Below are 19,006 nucleotides of genomic sequence, written 5' to 3'. Positions count from 1 at the left end.
AACAAGTGATATTTGGAAGTAAATTACATAGATGCAAAATTGTCTAAATACATATGTTCTCATTTTCCTTTCTAAATTTCTTTCCAAAACCTTTCTAGATTATTAATAATAAAAATAAGAAATTTTTAGTTGTTTTTAAAATGGGAAAAATATTATGGGGAACTTTAAAAGAACTTAAGAAGAAGAGGAGATGAAGCACAAGACCCCAATAAAAAAGTTGATTTTTGTCATTATACGACGGAGAAAGTGGATAAAGTCTCTTCCTTTTTATCCAACCACCGTCGATTAACCCTCGCCGGAGACAAACCCATCTCCTCTTTCTCTCTCTTCCGGTAAAATCAAAGAGAGTTAGTTGTGGGCAGAGAAAGTTGGTTCGGTTCCTCCCATTCTCTCTCTCTCTCCTTGCCCAAGTATGGTGAGAGTTAGTACTTAGCAGTAATGGTAAAGACCAAGCTAAACTTTAAAACCCTTCTCTCTCTTCATCTGTCCACAAAACCCCATTAAAAACCCCATCAGTTACACAGTTTCTAAAGAGAGAGAGAGAGAGAGACTTTTGGAATCTGTAATGAATGTGCAGAAAAGAGTTAGGAGAGAAAGCACTAATGGCGGGCTTTGATGTGATAAGCTTAGAGATATAGATTATTATCTCTATAGGGTGGCTCTGTAGAATCTAAAAAGAGACATCTTTTACGGCTTAATTCAATTATTTATTGCCTTAAAAAAATCAAAAACTCTTTTCACCTCCCGTAATCATCGCCTCTGCATCTTTCTTCCAGATTCTCTTCCGTTTCTTTTTTTAATCTCTATTTTTTTTTGGAAAAGTTCGAAACTTTTTGTTTGTTTGTTCTGTCTTCTCTACTGGGTTTGCGTTAATGGCGACAGTGGCGTAAATGGACCATTAACAACACTTTGTGGTTGGGTGAAAATAGAGAGAGAGAGAGAGAAAGAAAAGTATTTTTAAAGTGTTTTACTGTTGTCTTCTTTGTCTCGACGTTTGTAATAAAAAGATGAGTTTCGTCGGCGGCGTCGGTGGAAGTGGAAGCGGCGGAGGAGACGGTGGTGGTAGTGGTAGTGGTAGCCAACAACATCACGACGGGTCTGAAACTGATAGGAAGAAGAAACGTTACCATCGTCACACCGCTCAACAGATTCAACGACTTGAATCGTAATTTCTTATTCTTCTCTCTTGTTGTTTCTTTGTTCAGACAATCATAATGGTTGTCTCTTCGCAGGAGTTTCAAGGAGTGTCCTCATCCAGATGATAAGCAGAGGAACCAACTCAGCAGAGAATTGGGTTTGGCTCCAAGACAAATCAAGTTCTGGTTCCAGAACAGAAGAACTCAGCTCAAGGTTCTCTGTCTTAATCTCTCTCACTTTTGTCTGATTAAAATGTTGTCTGAATAAGATTTTGATACTGTCTCTGTAGGCACAACATGAGAGAGCAGATAACAATGCACTAAAGGCAGAAAACGACAAGATTCGATGCGAAAACATAGCCATCAGAGAAGCTATCAAGCATGCCATATGCCCAAACTGTGGAGGTCCTCCCGTTAATGAAGACCCTTACTTTGATGAACACAAGCTTCGGATCGAAAATGCACATCTTAGAGACGAGGTTTGTTTTGTTTTTATCCATTATGGTTTTGATGATTCAATTTCTAAATCTGATATTTTCTTACACAGCTTGAAAGAATGTCAACGGTTGCATCAAAGTACATGGGAAGACCAATCTCCTCCCACCTCTCAACGCTGCATCCACTCCACATCTCACCATTGGATCTCTCCATGACTGGTCCTTCACTGGATTTTGATCTTCTTCCGGGAAGCTCTATGCACTCTCATCCTAATAATAACTTAGCTACTATATCAGAGATGGACAAGCCTCTCATGAACGACATTGCTTTGACTGCGATGGAGGAATTGCTTAGGCTTTTCAACACAAACGAACCTCTCTGGACTAGAGCAGATGGCGGGAGAGAGATTCTTGATCTTGGAAGCTATGAGAATCTTTTTCCAAGATCAGGTAACCGAGGGAAGAACCATAACGTTAGAACCGAGGCGTCTAGGTCTTCTGGTATTGTCTTCATGAATGCTATGACGCTTGTCGACATGTTCATGGATGGTGTAAGTTAGCTGAAACCTCCATCATCCTCCTCACAAATGGTGGCAGCATTTTGAGTTTTTCTTTTTCTTGTGTTTACAGGTCAAGTGGGGAGAGCTCTTTCCTTGTATAGTTGCATCGTCTAAAACACTTGCAGTGGTGTCTTCAGGAATGGGAGGTACCCATGAGGGTGCATTGCATTTGGTAAAACTGTTAGCACTCTTCTTACTTCATTAGGATTTTTAAGTTTCCTCATATGTACTCCATTAAATGAATGTTGAATCAATAGAAGTTTGAATGTTCAAAATATTGCTAGGCGGTATTTAGACACTTTATAAAGAATTATTATTTACTTAAGCAGACGCCTAGACCGATTTTTTTTTTAAATTGTTATATAAAATCGTTTAGTTTATGCCTAATTTGCTGTCTAGGCGGGTTGCCTAGACTGATTTTAGAACTACACATTGCTTAATCAAAACTAAACATTACTTCATTAAGATTTTTAAGTTTCCTCATATGTAATAAGAACGTTGTTTGGCTTGGTTTTTGTTAGATGTATGAAGAAATGGCAGTGCTTTCTCCATTAGTAGCAACACGCGAGTTCTGCGAGCTACGATACTGTCAGATGATTGAACAAGGAAGCTGGATTGTTGTAAATGTCTCATATCATCTTCCTCAGTTTGTGTCTCAATCTTCTCACTCCTATAAGTTTCCTTCTGGATGCTTGATTCAGGACATGCCTAATGGATACTCCAAGGTTTTGTCCTTTTTTCTGCTCTCTACTAACTTTAGTTTCATGATAGTATCTCTATCTTTATTGATGGTTTTTGTTAACAGGTTACTTGGGTTGAACATGTTGAAACTGAAGAAAAAGAACAGACTCATGAGCTTTACAGAGAAGTGATTCACAAAGGGATTGCTTTTGGAGCTGAAAGATGGGTTACTACTCTACAGAGAATGTGTGAAAGATTTGCCTCTCTGTTGGCACCATCAACTTCATCCCGTGATCTCGGTGGAGGTAAATGAATGTTGAATCAATAGTAGTTTGAATGTTCGAAAAATCAATAGGCGGTAATTAGACGTTTTATAGAGAATTATTACTTAGGAGGGCGCACAGACCGATTTTCTTTAAAGGGCTAGACAGATTTTGTTAAAAAAATTGTCTAATAAAATAATTTCGTTTAATGCCGATTTTTTGAACGCCTAGACCGATTTTTAGAACTACACATTGCTAATTTAGTTTTTGAAAGCCCAATTAAACTCTTTTGAGCAACATTTTGCAGTGATTCCATCGCCGGAAGGGAAGAGAAGCATGATGAGACTTGCTCATAGAATGGTTAGCAACTACTGTATAAGTGTCAGCAGATCTAACAACACTCACTCAACAGTAGTTGCTGAACTAAACGAAGTTGGAGTCCGTGTGACTGCACATAAGAGCCCTGAACCAAACGGCACTATCTTATGTGCAGCAACCACCGTCTGGCTCCCAAACTCTCCTCAAAATGTTTTCAACTTCCTCAAAGACGAAAGAATACGTCCTCAGGTAAACACACAACTTCATAAGTAAAAAGAGTCCTCCACTATGTGTATGATAATGTTTCTTTGTTGTTGGTGTATTAGTGGGATGTTCTTTCAAATAGAAACGCAGTGCAAGAAGTTGCTCACATTGCAAACGGATCACATCCTGGTTGCTGCATATCGGTTCTACGTGTAAGCCTCTCTACTTCTTTCTCAATATCTTCCGCACCATTCACAGTTTCTTAGCTAATGGAAGTTCCATTTCCCTTGTTATTAGGCATCAAATGCATCACAGTCACAGAGTAACAACATGTTGATTCTACAAGAAACATCAATAGACTCATCAGGAGCACTAGTGGTGTACAGTCCAGTGGATTTACCAGCACTGAACATCGCAATGAGCGGTGATGATACTTCTTACATTCCCCTCTTGTCCTCAGGCTTCGCAATCTCACCAGACGGAAACCACAGTAGCTCAACCACTGAGCAAGGAGGAGGAGCCTCAACGTCAAGCGGTTTTGGTGGAGGAGGGTCGTTGATTACAGTTGGGTTTCAGATAATGGTTAGCAACTTACCGTCGGCAAAACTGAATATGGAGTCGGTGGAGACGGTTAATAACTTGATTGGAACCACTGTGCATCAAATTAAAACCGGTTTGAACAACTGTCCTAGTGGTTCAACTACAGCTTGATAGTATTATTAAAGACTCTTTGTGCTTTCTTCTGGGTGTGTCTCATTCTCTTCAATGATGGAACAGAGGAGAGAATTAAAGTCTTTCTTCTTTGCCTTCAATGCCAGAGAGAGAGAGAAGAAAGAACATTAACTCCGATTGTTCTGCTCTGCTTATGTTGGTGCTGTTCTTGGACAAACCTCATTAAACAACCAGCTGGATTCTTCTCTCTTTATCATTGTTTTTTTTTTTAATTCTTTTAATGGAATTTAGGTGTTTTTATTTATTTATCGTTTTGGTTAGAAACTGGAAGTCAAGAACGCACCATGCAACTGTGACTTTCTTTGTATGGTTCGGGCATTGACTTCTATTGCAAAGTATTTTGTTTTCTTTACAGTTACAGCTTTAAACTTTGTTCATCCTCTCCATTAAATAGTCTGTTTCTGCTTTAAATCTTCCCTATTTGATCAAAGTTGGTGTTGGTTGATCTAAACGTGGTTATGGGTGTTGATAGAAAACAGCTAGGCGACGAACTGAAATCTGACAGAGTTAAATGACTTTTGGTTGGTTCACTTTTAATGGAAACTGTTTTCGTACAGACCAAAACCCATCACTCCTCTAATAATGGAGTAGTTTATGATGATCAAAACTTATGGTGAAGATTCATGTCACGTCTTTTGGACGGTTGGACCCAAAAAAACTTCGAACGTGCGGTTTTGTTTTTCTGTTTATTATGGATTTTTTTCCCCTTATTATGGTTTATAAAACTATTCTTTTTATTATTTTCAAATGATTGTTTTAGATTGTTGGTTCAGTTTTGTATTTAATTGTGAACAAATTTTCCTTGTAGGGTTTGATGTATAAATATGTAGTAAATGTATTTTCTATCGTAAATAAGGGGTCCATGCCAATAAAGGATACTTGACGTTTCTCTGACCTTGATTGTTCTTAGTTTTTCTTAGATTTTAACTAAAAAAATTAACTAAAAAAAGCTAAGAACCGTCTCTTGAATAAAAGATATAATAGTCATCTTTTAGTCTTAAAAATGTAAAAAATGTCAAATCATGAATTAAAAATCTTTGCTAAGAGACCAAGGTTAATCGGGCTCTTGGAATTCATTTTTTCCCCACAATAATAATTTTCACACAAAAATTAATCAGATAATTATTCTCTATCTATTGTGAATTACTAAAAATTATTATTACTCGAATTAGCTGGTTAAGGTATTAAGCTTCACCACGTCATAACTTTATTAAAAAAATAAATTGTAGTATGAATTTAAAATTGAGTAGATGATACATAAATAAAAGCGAAGGTGACATGAAATAAATCTCTTACTTGTATATATAATGTTTGCAAATTTAATGAATTCTCTTCTCCGTTCTTTTAAACACACTGATTATTTTCATGGAATCTATATTAATCAAATCTTTAAAAAAAAAATTGTTTTCAAATACTGAAAAAGAAATCACGTTTTCCATTTTCCAGTATTTCCTGATTCCCCTAAAAAAATAATAGAAGTGAGTATTGGGCTAAGAAATATAATGGGCCTGAATATGGGCTAACAATAAAACATAATGGAGGAAGCCAGACAACCAAAAATCAAATTTTGATCGAACAATCTGTTTCATCTTCGTTCGATTTGGTCGTCATCCTCCACCAAGTCCTGGAAAACGTAAGAACCCTAATCTTTCTCGAGTAAGTAAAATCGAAGACGATGTCAGGGAGGGAAGTCAAAGAATACACAAATCTCTCCGATCCCAAAGGTGCTTTCGATATATCTCAATTGAATATGGTTTATCATTGTAAGGCTTTCTCTCGATTGAGCTGCAGATAAGAAATCAGGGAAAGGGGGTAAGGTAGATGATGAAGACGTCACCTTTCAACGTATGGTTGCAAAGGTTAGCGCCTCGAACCTCTCCTGAGAAATCTCTTCTGCACAAATTGTAATGCCAGAGCTTATCTTAGTGTATTCTTTTTGTATGTTTAGTGTTCATTCAAATGTGTTGTATTCATTGTTGTGGAATCTATTATAAGATGTTTTGGAAAAGTTTTGATGTTTCAAAAATATTAGATGTTTTGATACTTTTTTAAAAGTACTTAACTAATGTTTAATTTATATTATTTAATGATATTATCTTTTAAAAAGTAAGTTTCTTAATTCTTGTGCATTCAAGCAAAAATCTTATATTAAAGAACAGAGGGAATATAAGATAGGCAAGTTAAATTCTTTCTTTAGAATTGATGTATGTTTTAAGTGATTCTTCTGTATTTTGGAGGAGGAGAGTTTTTTTCTGATAACATGCCCCGGCAGGGATAACATGTCCCCGCCTACATTTTTCTTGTTATTTGCATTTAGATGCAAGACGTTGCTGGTGAGCGTGGAGGCTATCTTCATGGACGTGGCGGTATTAGTTTCTGATCTCATTTTTGAGATTGTTTCATTATCATTAAGTTTTTTTTTTGTTTTTTTGTCTGTAGCTTTGGACAGCGACGACTTACTTTATCTAAAAGAGCAGATGGAAGCAGAGGATGATGCAGAACGCCTTCTTAGACGAACTGAGAAACGTGCTTTTGCTGCCTTCAAAATATCCTTTCTTGTTTGTTTTTACTGTCTATGCCTTCCAAAACCTCTTTTGGAACTTTCTTGACCATAGATCACAAATCTGCAACCCAAGCAGATTCATCTCCAGCAGCCATTTCCTTGCCACTTCGTGTTGAGCCTAAACCAAAGAGTGGTATCAGGTAGCAATGTCTCTTTTTCTTCATGAGCTCTTAAAATTGAACCATCAACTGGGGTTTGAATACGTGACCAATGTTTTTGTTATTACGATTGCAGGCAGCAAGATTTACTGAAAAAGGTCGTAGAGGTTAAACCAAAACGGCCCAAAATCTCAACACCGTCAACTCCCAGCGTATCACCTCCCATTAGAAGCGACAGAGGCTCAACAGATGCACAGGTTCATAGAGATAACACAGTGTTGAAGAAGCAGGACAGACCAAAGGAGCAACCTGGAGCTGACCCAAACGAAGGAAAAGGAACGGAAAGCAAGGGGCAAGGTAATGCTTCTTCGAAAGGCTTGTTGGGTTTAGCGTATGATAGTTCAGATGAAGAAGACTGAGAGGAGTTATGAAGGTTCTATCTCCCTTTTAGTTTTCTAGCCTTTTGTTTTGTTGTTATGTCGAGAACTCACTAGGTTTTGTAGCTTTAGGATTCAAAACAGCTTGCACCTGTTGTAATTGTTGAAACCAAACTGGTTTGTTGGAGTTTGAAACAGAGAATAGAGTGAATATGATTTACAAAACCATACGGTTTCTATGTTACTTATGTCCATGAAGAAATATGGGAAGAGAAAGTCCATTGTTCTGTGTGTTTAGTGGAGTCTTTAGTGTACATAGTTTGGATTGGAGTGACTTTGGAGTTAAACACTAATATGCAAATCTGAAGTTACAATAATGACAACAAAAATCACTTGCGGTTTAACAGTGAATATACATATCATTACAAAGAGATAGATCTACAGAAGTGAAGATTGTTGGGTTGATTATTGACATTGAGGAGGATCTTTCTCCCGTCTGTTCAACTGGATCTTGAATCCATTCACTAGACGAGCAGAAGGGAAGAAGGAGATGCGATCTTCCTCAAGTTGTGTCCACCTGTATGTAGTGATGAAGTAATGTAGGAAGAGAGCGATCTGAAGGCGAGCGAGCTCTGCTCCTGGACAAAACCGAGTTCCTCCACCGAATGGGCTATAGTAAGGACTCGTTCTCCAATTCCTCTTTTGCTGCACATTCAGATCAATGGATATTAGCTTTTCAAGCTGACACAATGAAGTAAAGCTTCAATGTCAAAAGGCAAAGTAAAAATGGAACCTGAGTTTCAGGGTCAAGCCACCGCCATGGATTGAAGGAAAGACTTTCCTTGTAATAGCTCTCGTCTAAGTGCACTGCTGATAGAAACGGAACCACGAAGCATCCCTTGGGGATCACGTAATCTGCTCAGAGCCAGAAAGAGTCGAGTTTTAAACCATGTTTCTGCTTCATATACACAAGAAAACAAACACGCTATCACATACCTTGATATGAGACATCTTCTTTAGCCTCTCTCATTAGCCATATCGCAATTCCCCCAAGCCTGAGTGTTTCATCTATTACCTGTTGAGAAATCAAGAAAGTTTCCATTTGAGTTCTTTAGCATCTAAGATGAGTTTGAGCTTCTTGATTTGACTTACACATTGAGTGAACTCCATTGTCTTGTAATCTTGCCATGTTAGCGTTTCGCCAGCAAACCTCTCGTGTTCCTCCTGCTCATTTTCATAATGTTACATAAGGTAAACAAACACAGAGAACCAAGAGGAAGTAATCTGTTATCACCAAACCGAGATATTACCAGGATTTGGGTCATGGCCTTAGGACAGTGAGTGAGGAAGTAAACAGCAAACAGCATTGTTTTCGCGGTAGTTTCATTTCCAGCAAACATAAGATTAATGATGAAATCTGCCATGGACTCATTTGGTAAGCTTTCTTCTTCAAGCAACCTTCCAAGCACACCGTTCCCAGCAGTATCAGCTTCTTTGCTATGCACCAGCTTCTCTACCGTCTTGTTTATCTTCCTTATGATCTCCTTTCTTGCCTGAACAAAGAAACAATAAAAATCTCAGGAAAAGACCAACCATTGGTTTTGTTTTATCTGATCATTACCTTCATGGCTTTGTGGTAAGTGAAGCCAGGCAAGTTAATAGGAACAGAGAGACATCCATCAACAAAATCAGAGAAAAGCTGAGACATTTCATCTACTTCTGATTCACTCGACACTCCAAGAAGTTGGTTAACCATAAGATGAATCGCAACCTGAAAGAACATAACCAAAAAAAAGATCAGAAACCAAGAAACCTCCAAGGCTTTCTTCTTCTTCTTCTTGTTCTACTTTCAATCACTTGCCTTTCTGCAGACATCTTGGAGAAGGACAACTTCACCGTCCTTGAAGCTACTCAATGTCTGAAGCATAACCGCGGGGATATCCTCAAGGAAATGAGTCTTGAGCTGGTCTTGACGCATCATGCTCGATGCGATTGAATGAAGACGTCTCTGTTGTTCACCGTGGACAGTGATGATTCCATCTTTTCCGACCAAATCTCTGAAAGACTTCGGATAACTAGACTGAAACAGCTTGCCTTCGTTCTGCATTATGAACCGGTTAAACGCTGGGTCTGCGGAAACCACTGCCCACTTACCGAACAAGCTACACGAAAATATCCTCCCATACCTGTTAAATCCCAAAACAGAGCATTTCAAAACAGAGTATTTTCAAAACAGAGCATTTAAAAACAGAGCATTGCAAAACAGAGTTTATTATTCATGCAAGTTTTCATTTTTCTGGCGTAGAAGATGGTTTTGATGATGTACGGAGATAAATTTAGAACCTTTTGACTTGTTTCTCGACGAAGCTGGAAGGATGAGAGCCGGAAACGGCATTGAGCCAAGCTATGGTGTCTCCGATCAAAGGCCATCCTCTGCTTCCTGGAGGCAGCCTGTGAGGCTCTCTTCTCTTTCTTTTTGTTATTCCCACGAGAAGGAAGATGGTGATGCAGGCGAGAAACGTGGTTAATGCAGAAACAGAGAGAAACCAATAGGATTCTCCTGTATGTTCGGCCATTAAAATCAGTTCCTCTGTTGTGTTGTGTTCTGTCTCGATGTGTGTGGAGAGTTCGTGGAGAGTTAGTTTTTATATAAAGAGTTTACAGCTAAGACTACAGAACAAGTAAGCAGAAACTGAGGAGATTATAAAAATGAAAAGGAAGGTGATAATGTTAAGCATTATAAAAGGATGTAAGAGAGTCGTCGTTGTAGTGTTGCGAGGTTGCTTTGACCTCAAGTAGCCTTTTTTAGGTTGACGTGACGGTGAAGGAATCATTAGGTAAGGTCAAACTTATGGAGCCACTAAAAAAAAACTGAGTCAAAAAGGTGTGGTTCCGACCCGCCTAATGGCTAATAATAATGTTTTTGATATCGTGAGCCACAACAGAAACCACGCGTTTTAGACGCAAACGTGGTCTGTTTGGAGTTTTTAATTGAAACATTTGCACAGTCAAAAGTTATTAAGAAAAAGATTTGTATAGTTTTGCGTGTTTTTTTTCTTTCGTCTTTTAGTAATTTTGTAAGAAAAATTACAGAAAATATGGTAGGATGCGTATGAAAATATAAGATATGATTATTCTAATGCAACTGGCATTCACAGTAGTAGCCAGCAGGAGCCAGCTAATACAATCGTGTGTAAGAAGCGTTGGGACTAAAGCCTCCGAGTCAGCCGGAGACTCCTGACTTGTTGCTCAATCATACTGTTACATGACGCTTCACTGTTTACACTTCACACCAATGCTAATTATTGTTTAGCTTTGATTGGAAGCACATTGAGACACTATATGGGTGCGAGCGACGTTTCTGATAACCAATCAAACGGATGGCCGACACAAGTGCTTCAAAGGTGATTGAACCATGTAGTTACTAGTTAGTTAGAAGTCATGATGATAAGAAAAATAACTAATTTTCTCTATAAGACACAACGTTTTCAATGAGCTGTTGAATTTTCCTAAATTTTGTATACTTTGGATTTACTTTTTTTTACTAACACTACTGATTAACTTTTTTTTCATTTTAAGAAATGTATAACTTTAGGATTTTCTAGTTAACTTAAGGGATCCTGCATGGTATTGCAAATCATAAAGAAATAGTGACAAGAAACTATATTGCGTTCCTTGGTTAATGAACACATGGTAGAAAGTTATGTATTATATGCTCTCATAGCTTAACAATAATTGTTTCCTTGAAATATCTTTACAAAATGACAAAATAGTTGTTACAAATAACATTCTGAGAGGCAAAAAAAAACGTGCGTAGATTGAGTGGATATTATTTCTTGATTATCGAAAAAGACCTATAGTCCGATATGAACTTCAATTATTGTCTGGTTACAACTTTATTTCCAACGAGTAGCATTTTTGTTACATAAAGATATGCATACAAAAAGATAAGCTATCTACACACGACACACCACAAACTCTAACCTAATGAAGATGCTTACTCTCTCTTTCATCACTCTCACCGTTCTCTCAGCCGTGTTGGCCGCAGCTTCTGCCGCCAATGCTCTACCAAGCAAAGCAGTCCTCGACATATCAGGACATCCAGTTCAGTCCCATGTCCAATACTACATCATACCGGCTAAGATCGGAACCGGCAGGGGAGGGGGTCTTATCCCTTCAAGCCGAGATGCAAACACACAAGACTCGTGTCTGAATCTCGACATCGTACAGTCATCGTCTCCTTTCGTCTCAGGCCTTCCTGTAACTTTCTCTCCACTCAACACCAAAACCAAGCTTGTCCACCTCTCAACTAGTCTCAGCCTCGAGTTTGATCCCACGGTTTGGTTATGCCCTGAATCTAAAGTGTGGAGAATCGACCATTCTGTGCAACTCAGGAAGAGCTTTGTAAGCATTGGTGGTGAGAAAGGCAAAGGGAATAGCTTGTTTCAGATTAAAGAAGATGGAGATGGTTACAAGATTATGTATTGTCCGATTATCTCTTCTGTTACGTGTATCAACGTGGGTTTGGAGATTGATGATCTTGGCGTTCGACGTTTGGTTCTTAGCAATGATCAATCTTTTGGTGTTAAGTTTCAAAGGGCTTATGATGATTCAAACTCCAACTGTCATCTCAAGCCTCGTTGGAGGATGTTCTCTTTGTTCTATAATGTCAAGTAATCCTATCTTGTATTATGGTTGGAGAACGCTTGTGACAATACCAAGTTTGTAATGTAACCAACGGTTTAAATGAAATAAAACACATGGTTATTGTATGTATGTTAAGAATGCTTGTGACAATACTAAGTTTGTGATGTAATAACCAACGCTTTTTTTTAATGAAATTAAACATATGGTTATCCTATGTATGCTAATATCTGTGCCTAAAATAAAAGTGTGCTTGATCATTTGGGTCAATAATATCATTTCTAAAACTTTGGGGGTGAATTAGAGAAAACGTGAAACTATTGGTTAATTACAAAAAAACCCAAAACTATGTCGTATTTCACTTTGAGGGCCTGTTTGGTTCACCCAGGGCAACGAAGAAGCGCCCTAGAGAGTCGATTCGGTAAATGGGGGAGGAGGAAGTGAGTAGAGGTGAAGATACTTCACTGTATCTGATCACAAAACCCGTTGATGACTCTTCCCTTAATCAATTTTGTTAGCCATTGAGGTTTGTTTGTTTGTTTACATATTACAACACTGTATGATGACGACGACGTATCACTAAACATATTGATATTAGAATATTACAAAATAGTTACAAATATTACTTTACGTTTAAAAAGCTTGTTTCTTATGCTCGCCATGGTAGTTATGTATAAGTTTGTATTCTGTTAACATTATTATATACGGTTTGAAGATCAGGCACGAAATATTCCCATTTTAAAAAAAATGTGATAAGTTCGGTGACGAAGCCAAAGTTAAAAGATGAAGAGTTTGTAGAGTCCACTACTTGTCCAGTCCTTAGAGGAACTGGCTTTCTCAGAACTGAAAACGAATGGTGAACGACTACGTTTCCTCTGTTCTGAAATCGCTGCTTCTGCTTCTTCAACTCGTCTTCTTGAGCCACCATCATGCTGGTTCTGCCTCAGTAATCAAGTTTCTTCCTGGTTTTGACGGCCCTCTTCCTTTTGAGCTAGAAACCGGGTTTGTTTTCTTTTCATGTTGTGTGATTAGTATTCCTTCCTTCCTTTTTACCAAAAAAAAAAAATTAGTATTCCTTACACTATATGTAGCATACCTTACCATATGAATAATAGCATCAATGGCAGGGCCGGGCTTGAAAAATATTGGCCCACAAGCAAGAAAATATTGTTGGCCCTTTTGTTTAATAAAAACAGTGAAAATATTGAAAATGCAGCTGGGAGATTTGATCCCGGGTCCAGTTCCACAGTGAGAGCAAAGTTACCAGTAGAGCTATATGGTTTCTTTGTTCATTATTGGCCCTTAAAACATATATATATTTTTTCGGGCCCCAAGCACATGCTTGATGGGCTTTATTCAGGCCCGGCCCTGATCAATGGCCATCGTTCTCTCATCTTCAGGTCAGAGTTTAACCTTTTTTTTTTTGCTCCCCCACCAACAAGATTCAAGGCTTTATGTAAATTTTGTACGTGTTTTGGGTGGCCAGTGGTGATCACGATATGACAGTGCCTTACCTTGGAACTCAAGCTTGGATCAGATCTCTCAACTACTCAATCGTTGATGATTGGAGGCCATGGATGATCAACGATGATATAGCTGGGTATGTATACACACCCATCTTTCTTGAATCGGTTATGCCTCTTGTTTCCTTCCATTAATCTCACGTTGAGATTAATCTTACTTGGCAGATACACACGGACTTATGCAAATAATATGACATTTGCTACTATCAAAGCAAGTCCTTCCTCTTTCTTTTTTGATGTTTTCTTGCTTCCCACTCAACATTTTTACTGCGGTTGAACTCAGTGGAGTTGTGTGTTTTGGATTATAGGGAGGTGGACACACAGCAGAGTTTAAACCAGAGGAAAGGTCCGTCATGTTTCAGAGGTGGATCAATGGCCAACCTCTGTAAAATAGGAGAGTGGCCTTTACCTATAAAAGAGAAGAGATTGTGATTCTCTAACGTTATGTGTGTACATATCCTAGTACATACCTTCTCCATATATAAAGACTAGGCTTGGCCTTTATGTCACTTTGAACTAAACTGAGTAAGCTTCTCGAGACATTAAATCTTGAAACTGAAATATCATAGTAAACAATTTCCCCTTATTTAAAATCATACAGTGAGAATGTATCAAATCATATGATGTTATCCATATCTCCTTTGTTCAATATTGTTAGACATTATTGCTTGTTTGTATGAAAACGACGTATCACTAACAATCTTGAAATTAGAATATGATAACATAAATAATAACATTAGATTACAGAAAAATAAAAGAAAACTTTTTTAATGCCCACGACAAGCGCGAGGACAATTAACAAGTAATAATATTGTATGCTTTTTGATTATATTTTAGACTTAAAATCTGGCACGAAATTTTCCCATTAAAATAATGTGACAAGCTCAATGATGAATCCAAACTTGAAAGATGAAGAGTGGGTAGGAGACTTTTTATGGTTTTTCGTATCAAGATTCAGTAACTTGTCCTGTCCTCAAAGGCCATTTGGAAAAACGAATGGCTAAAGACTATGTTTCCTCTGTTCTGAAAAGGCTTCTTCTGTTTCTTCAACTTGTCTTCTTGATTCAGAATGCTGATTTGGCCTCTATCGTCAAGTATCTTCCTGGTTTTGATGGCCCTCTCCCCTTTGAGCTCGAAACCGGGTTTGTTTTCTCTTCTTGTTGTGATTAATTAATTAACTGAATCCATGTTATTTCTGAGTTTTGAGATATTCAAACTAGGTTATTTTTGTTTCTTCTAAATGAAGTTACATTGGTATTGGTGAGAAGGAGGAAGTGCAGTCGTTCTACTACTTTATCAAGTCTGAGAGGAACCCAGAAGAAGACCCTCTTCTAATCTGGCTAAGTGGAGGACCTGGCTGCTCTTCCATCTCTGGCCTTTTATTTGAGAATGGTAAAAATATAAAACAGTGATATTCTTAAGCTCCTCTTTTGTGTGTCTGATTAAATCTCAATTCAATTCAACAGGGCCTCTGGCTATGAAGCTTGATGTTTACAATGGAACCCTCCCTTCGTTGGTCTCTACTACATACTCATGGACAAAGGTAGCACAAAAGTGTGTATGATGATCACAAAATCGATGTCAATTAAACTCTTGATCATTTTCATCAGACTTCAAGCATAATATACTTGGATCAGCCTGTTGGTACTGGCTTCTCCTACTCTAGATCTCATCTTGTTAACAAACTTAGTGATTCAGGAGAAGCCAAACGGATCCATGAGTTTATTCAAAAGGTAAACCAATGGCAAACATAAATGTATATTGGAGCGACGGTTCTTTATGCATATTATAGCATTTGGGACCCTTTTTGTGCAGTGGCTAGGCAAGCATCAAGAGTTTTCCTCCAACCCTTTCTATGTAGGAGGAGATTCTTATTCAGGTATGGTTGTTCCCGCACTCGTTCAAGAAATCTCAAAAGGTAAACATGTTTGTTTTTATGTATGATATTAACCCTCAAGCCCTCTTAATAGTATCATTTTTCCCATCTATTAATAGACTTCTATAAAAGAAAAAACATGATGATGATATGCAGGAAATTACCAGTGTTGCAATCCTCCAATAAATCTTCAGGTTCTTTGGTATTTATTTTTTTATATATATTAGCATGTATGTAAATTGGAAAGTGTTCCAAAAAAAAAGTAGTAAATTGGTAAAAGTAGTAACTAATCAAATATGCTGTAGAGCTTTAAAAAGATTGAGATGGTTTTCATATAGAATATAATATCTTCACAAGCACTAAAAACTGATATTTTTGCAATGTCAACAATATATAGGGTTACGTGCTCGGTAGCCCAATGACAGAACGTAAAATTGATGATAACCATCGTATTCCATATGCTCATGGTATGGCGCTCATCTCTGATGAGCTCTACGAGGTATGAACACATCATGACATTTGCGTTTGCTTCCATGCACAATGAAAATAATTAATAAACAGTTGGCATGCAGTCGCTGAAAAGAATATGCAAAGGGGAATATACATATGTTGATCCACTTAACACAAAATGCTTAAAACTCGTTGAAGAATATCATAAGGTACACGTAGAACTTAATTTAGTTGATATTCTGTCTCTTCCGCCTTGTTAAAGATCATCACCAAATTCAGAATTTTTTTGTGGTTATTTTATAGTGTATAGATGGATTAAACCTATATAATATACTACAACCTTGGTGCAAACATGAGAATCCAGATTGCTTTGTAAGTAAATCTATCTTGCCCTATATATGTTCACCGTATACCAATAATATATACACATAGAAGTTTTGCTTTTGCAGTATTATCGCTATGTGTTATCTACTTACTGGGCCAATGACAAAACCGTACGCAAAGCTCTTCAAATCAATGAGGTATATATATATAATTAATTATTTTTAAGGGATTTTGCCTAGTCTTATATATGAAGAGATCTGTATGATTGGTAGGAGAGTATAGGGGAATGGATACGATGTAAACACGATATTCCTTACACAAATGACATTATAAGCAACGTACCTTACCATAAGAATAACAGTATCAGTGGGTATCCTTCTCTCATCTTCAGGTCAGAGTTTTGACTTTTTGGTAAACTTTTTTTCTTTTGTTCCCTACAAGATTCAAGTATTTCTGTAAATATTGTGCGGTTTTTTGGTGAACAGTGGTGATCACGATATGGTAGTGCCATATCTTGGAACCCAAGCTTGGATAAGGTATCTCAACTATTCTGTTATTGATGACTGGAGGCCATGGATGATCAGCGATCAAATCGCTGGGTATATAGATGCATCCAACTTTCTTTAACTGTTTAATCATACCTTTTGGTAATTCCTTCCGTTAAACTCACGTTGACATTATTCTTGACTCTTACTTGGCAGATACACAAGGACTTATGTAAATAAGATGACATTTGCTACTATCAAGGCAAGTTGTTCCTCTTCTTTTTATTCCCACTCAAACTTTATTCATAGGTCTTTATTGAGTTATTGATTTCAATTACAGGGAGGGGGGCATACACCAGAATACAAACCAGATGAAAGCTTTATCATGTTCCAAAGGTGGATCAATGGCCAACCTATGTAAAGAGGAAATAATTCTAAATTTCTTAAAGTGCATGTGTACATATACACTCTGGTATACACATTTTCAAAATATGTAAAAGCACTTGGCCTTTTAAGTGACTTCAAATAAAACTCATAATTTGATAATCTACTTTTTGTACGCAACTACACGACAGGAGTGTTGCCTTTCAGGGTTTTTACAATTGCATTTCACTGCTTTTATTGAAGTTATTGAAGGAAACAAAAACAAAAGATCAAGTAAACTTGATTATGTAAAATATTGTCCTACATTTATTTATAGTTGAATGTAAGAAAACCGATTGTTAAGTGTTAATTTAAGAAATCGATAGGGTAGTTAAGTGTTAATTTAAAGTAAAATGCATTAATTAAAATATAAAATATCAATATTTTAAATATAGATAGCAACAAAATCTAAAATATCAATATTTAAAATATAGAAAAAAAAAATATTTAAAATATAGAGGGAGTACTACATGATCATCTTCTCAAGATATGTACAAATTGCTGAAGTTCGATGTCCAATATAAAATTAAGAGTTGACGTCCATAAAAATTAAATAGTAAAAGATGACAGTTCACATGCTTTAACCATTCTTTCTATGAGCTATGTCCTGTTTACGAGATTATCATATCACTACGATGCCAGCAGAGATAGATTACTCAGACTTGGTAGAAATGATTTAACCCAGTTTACTGTTCAGTGTTTGCTTTAGTCTAGTTTCGCCATTTACGAGATGGTTTTTCGGGTTTCAGTATCTTCCCCATTTTCAGATCTAAAAATATAGGTTCAGAATCACTTGCTAAAGAGACCATATGCAATAATATTCTATTTTCCCATGTAGATCAAATCCTGTTGGAGCGAACCCTTCTTCAGAAGGCCTCAGTCTTGGCCACCACTTGATCTTTGGGTGCTGTAAAAAAGCAGATTATTTCTTCTGGAAGACTCACACTAAAATTGCTCTTTCATTCTTCTTCTTCCTCAACATATATATAAGTAAAATGACATTTACAATCTTTATACTAGCAACGCTTCTACCAAGAGTTCGCCCTAAACGCTCCCAGGCACGGGGCTCGAGGTACACCGAATTTCAATGTCTTCCGGCGCCGGCGACGCGTTTTCCCGCCGGCGCTGGTCTCTCTCGTCGACGCTGTCTTCTGCCTTCATTCCACTGTTTGCTGCTCACTTCAAATTTCAGATGCTACGCAGTCGTAGCCTTTTGCAAACCGAAGAAAGGGATACCCGACGGAGCCTTTGTCGGAGACATGAGCTTCGGCTCCCCGTCTTCAATGTAGTCCTCCCGACGGCTCTTCCTACTTGCTCGGTCTGCTCTCCAGCGATGAGTCGAGAGGAATCTCTCGCCACCGTTGTTCTCCGGTTCACGGGAACGTTTCCCGGTGAACTCCATTCTGGCTGTCGACGGAAAAGCTATACTGTCGACCTTAGCCACGTTCTTCAACTTATCATAGAGCTAAGCTCTCAACGCTCAAGCTCTTGCTTTCCATCTCCGGAAAGTGAGACAGCAAAACTACCGCATGTCGCTCCTTTATACTCATATGGCTCCAGAGTGCAATGCAACTCAAGCTCAGATCCGAATCTCATAGGAAGATCTTCACCTTCCTCTCCTCCTAGTGAGCTGCCATTTCCCCTTGCGTGCCCCTTCCTCAACGGAGGATCTGCATATCATCACCGAACGTCTCTCTCTACATCTGGGTTCGATGGTCACTCAGCTTGCTCCGGTGAGCTCGTCTCTCCGCCGGTGAGTACCATCTATCTCTCAGTCGACGTCTACTGCACCATCTCCGACCTTCAATTTCGATCAACGACGTCTCGAACTTTGCTGGCGACTGCTTCAGAACCAAAGAGATATTTACCTAAGTGGGCCTGGCCCAATTCTTTTCTCGAAGCTACTAAGGTG

The 19,006-nt window shown here is 37.9% G+C and overlaps 5 protein-coding genes across 9 annotated transcripts; 4 read left to right on the top strand and 1 right to left on the bottom strand.

Moving 5' to 3' along the window:
- Window positions 1-994: 994 nt before the first annotated feature.
- LOC106354278 (homeobox-leucine zipper protein HDG11-like) lies at window positions 995-4,691 on the top strand. The gene is given in 10 exon segments (NM_001315921.1): window positions 995-1,165; window positions 1,233-1,350; window positions 1,427-1,615; window positions 1,684-2,124; window positions 2,204-2,305; window positions 2,655-2,858; window positions 2,939-3,119; window positions 3,385-3,644; window positions 3,722-3,811; window positions 3,897-4,691. Coding segments are annotated over 10 exon segments (2,157 nt in total). The 5' UTR covers window positions 995-1,007; the 3' UTR covers window positions 4,311-4,691.
- A 1,189-nt stretch (window positions 4,692-5,880) lies between these two features.
- LOC106354273 lies at window positions 5,881-7,613 on the top strand. Of its 3 annotated transcripts, none has more exons than XM_013794174.3 (6): window positions 5,881-6,055; window positions 6,123-6,190; window positions 6,649-6,697; window positions 6,771-6,877; window positions 6,952-7,034; window positions 7,129-7,613. In XM_013794174.3, the coding sequence occupies exons 1-6, from the start codon at window positions 6,007-6,009 to the stop codon at window positions 7,409-7,411; spliced, it is 639 nt and encodes a 212-aa protein (XP_013649628.1). In that variant the 5' UTR covers window positions 5,881-6,006; the 3' UTR covers window positions 7,412-7,613. The 3 variants fall into 3 exon arrangements, with proteins under 3 accessions (XP_013649628.1, XP_013649629.1, XP_022544912.1); XM_022689191.2 differs by having other exon boundaries at window positions 5,901-6,055; window positions 6,604-6,697; XM_013794175.3 differs by having other exon boundaries at window positions 5,890-6,190; window positions 6,604-6,697.
- Window positions 7,614-7,688: 75 nt separating this feature from the next.
- Window positions 7,689-10,360, bottom strand: LOC106354275 (abietadienol/abietadienal oxidase-like). The gene is made up of 8 exons (XM_013794177.3): window positions 9,713-10,360; window positions 9,231-9,555; window positions 8,991-9,140; window positions 8,680-8,922; window positions 8,522-8,593; window positions 8,366-8,444; window positions 8,163-8,284; window positions 7,689-8,074 (listed from the first exon to the last, which is right to left on the bottom strand). The coding sequence occupies exons 1-8, from the start codon at window positions 9,943-9,945 to the stop codon at window positions 7,835-7,837; spliced, it is 1,464 nt and encodes a 487-aa protein (XP_013649631.1). The 5' UTR covers window positions 9,946-10,360; the 3' UTR covers window positions 7,689-7,834.
- Window positions 10,361-11,230: 870 nt separating this feature from the next.
- LOC106354272 (kunitz trypsin inhibitor 3) lies at window positions 11,231-12,145 on the top strand. The gene has a single exon (XM_013794173.3). The coding sequence runs from the start codon at window positions 11,357-11,359 to the stop codon at window positions 12,044-12,046; it is 690 nt and encodes a 229-aa protein (XP_013649627.1). The 5' UTR covers window positions 11,231-11,356; the 3' UTR covers window positions 12,047-12,145.
- A 171-nt stretch (window positions 12,146-12,316) lies between these two features.
- Window positions 12,317-17,219, top strand: LOC106354271 (serine carboxypeptidase-like 2). Of its 3 annotated transcripts, none has more exons than XM_013794171.3 (14): window positions 12,317-14,678; window positions 14,783-14,928; window positions 15,003-15,079; window positions 15,147-15,269; window positions 15,352-15,454; window positions 15,569-15,606; window positions 15,810-15,911; window positions 15,985-16,071; window positions 16,166-16,234; window positions 16,312-16,383; window positions 16,459-16,577; window positions 16,672-16,785; window positions 16,888-16,933; window positions 17,012-17,219. In XM_013794171.3, exons 1-14 carry the CDS (start codon window positions 14,533-14,535, stop codon window positions 17,090-17,092), a joined length of 1,323 nt encoding a protein of 440 aa, XP_013649625.2. In that variant the 5' UTR covers window positions 12,317-14,532; the 3' UTR covers window positions 17,093-17,219. The 3 variants fall into 3 exon arrangements, with proteins under 3 accessions (XP_013649625.2, XP_048592162.1, XP_048592163.1); XM_048736205.1 differs by having other exon boundaries at window positions 12,867-13,015; XM_048736206.1 differs by having other exon boundaries at window positions 12,867-13,015; window positions 16,888-16,937; window positions 16,993-17,219.
- The last annotated feature ends 1,787 nt before the right edge of the window (window positions 17,220-19,006 follow it).

This window comes from Brassica napus, chromosome A7 (genome assembly GCF_020379485.1).
Source record: "Brassica napus cultivar Da-Ae chromosome A7, Da-Ae, whole genome shotgun sequence".
In the NCBI taxonomy this organism is placed as follows: domain Eukaryota; kingdom Viridiplantae; phylum Streptophyta; class Magnoliopsida; order Brassicales; family Brassicaceae; genus Brassica; species Brassica napus.
The sequence above is the reverse complement of the archived record's forward strand: the minus strand, read 5'-3'. Positions and strand labels throughout refer to the sequence as shown.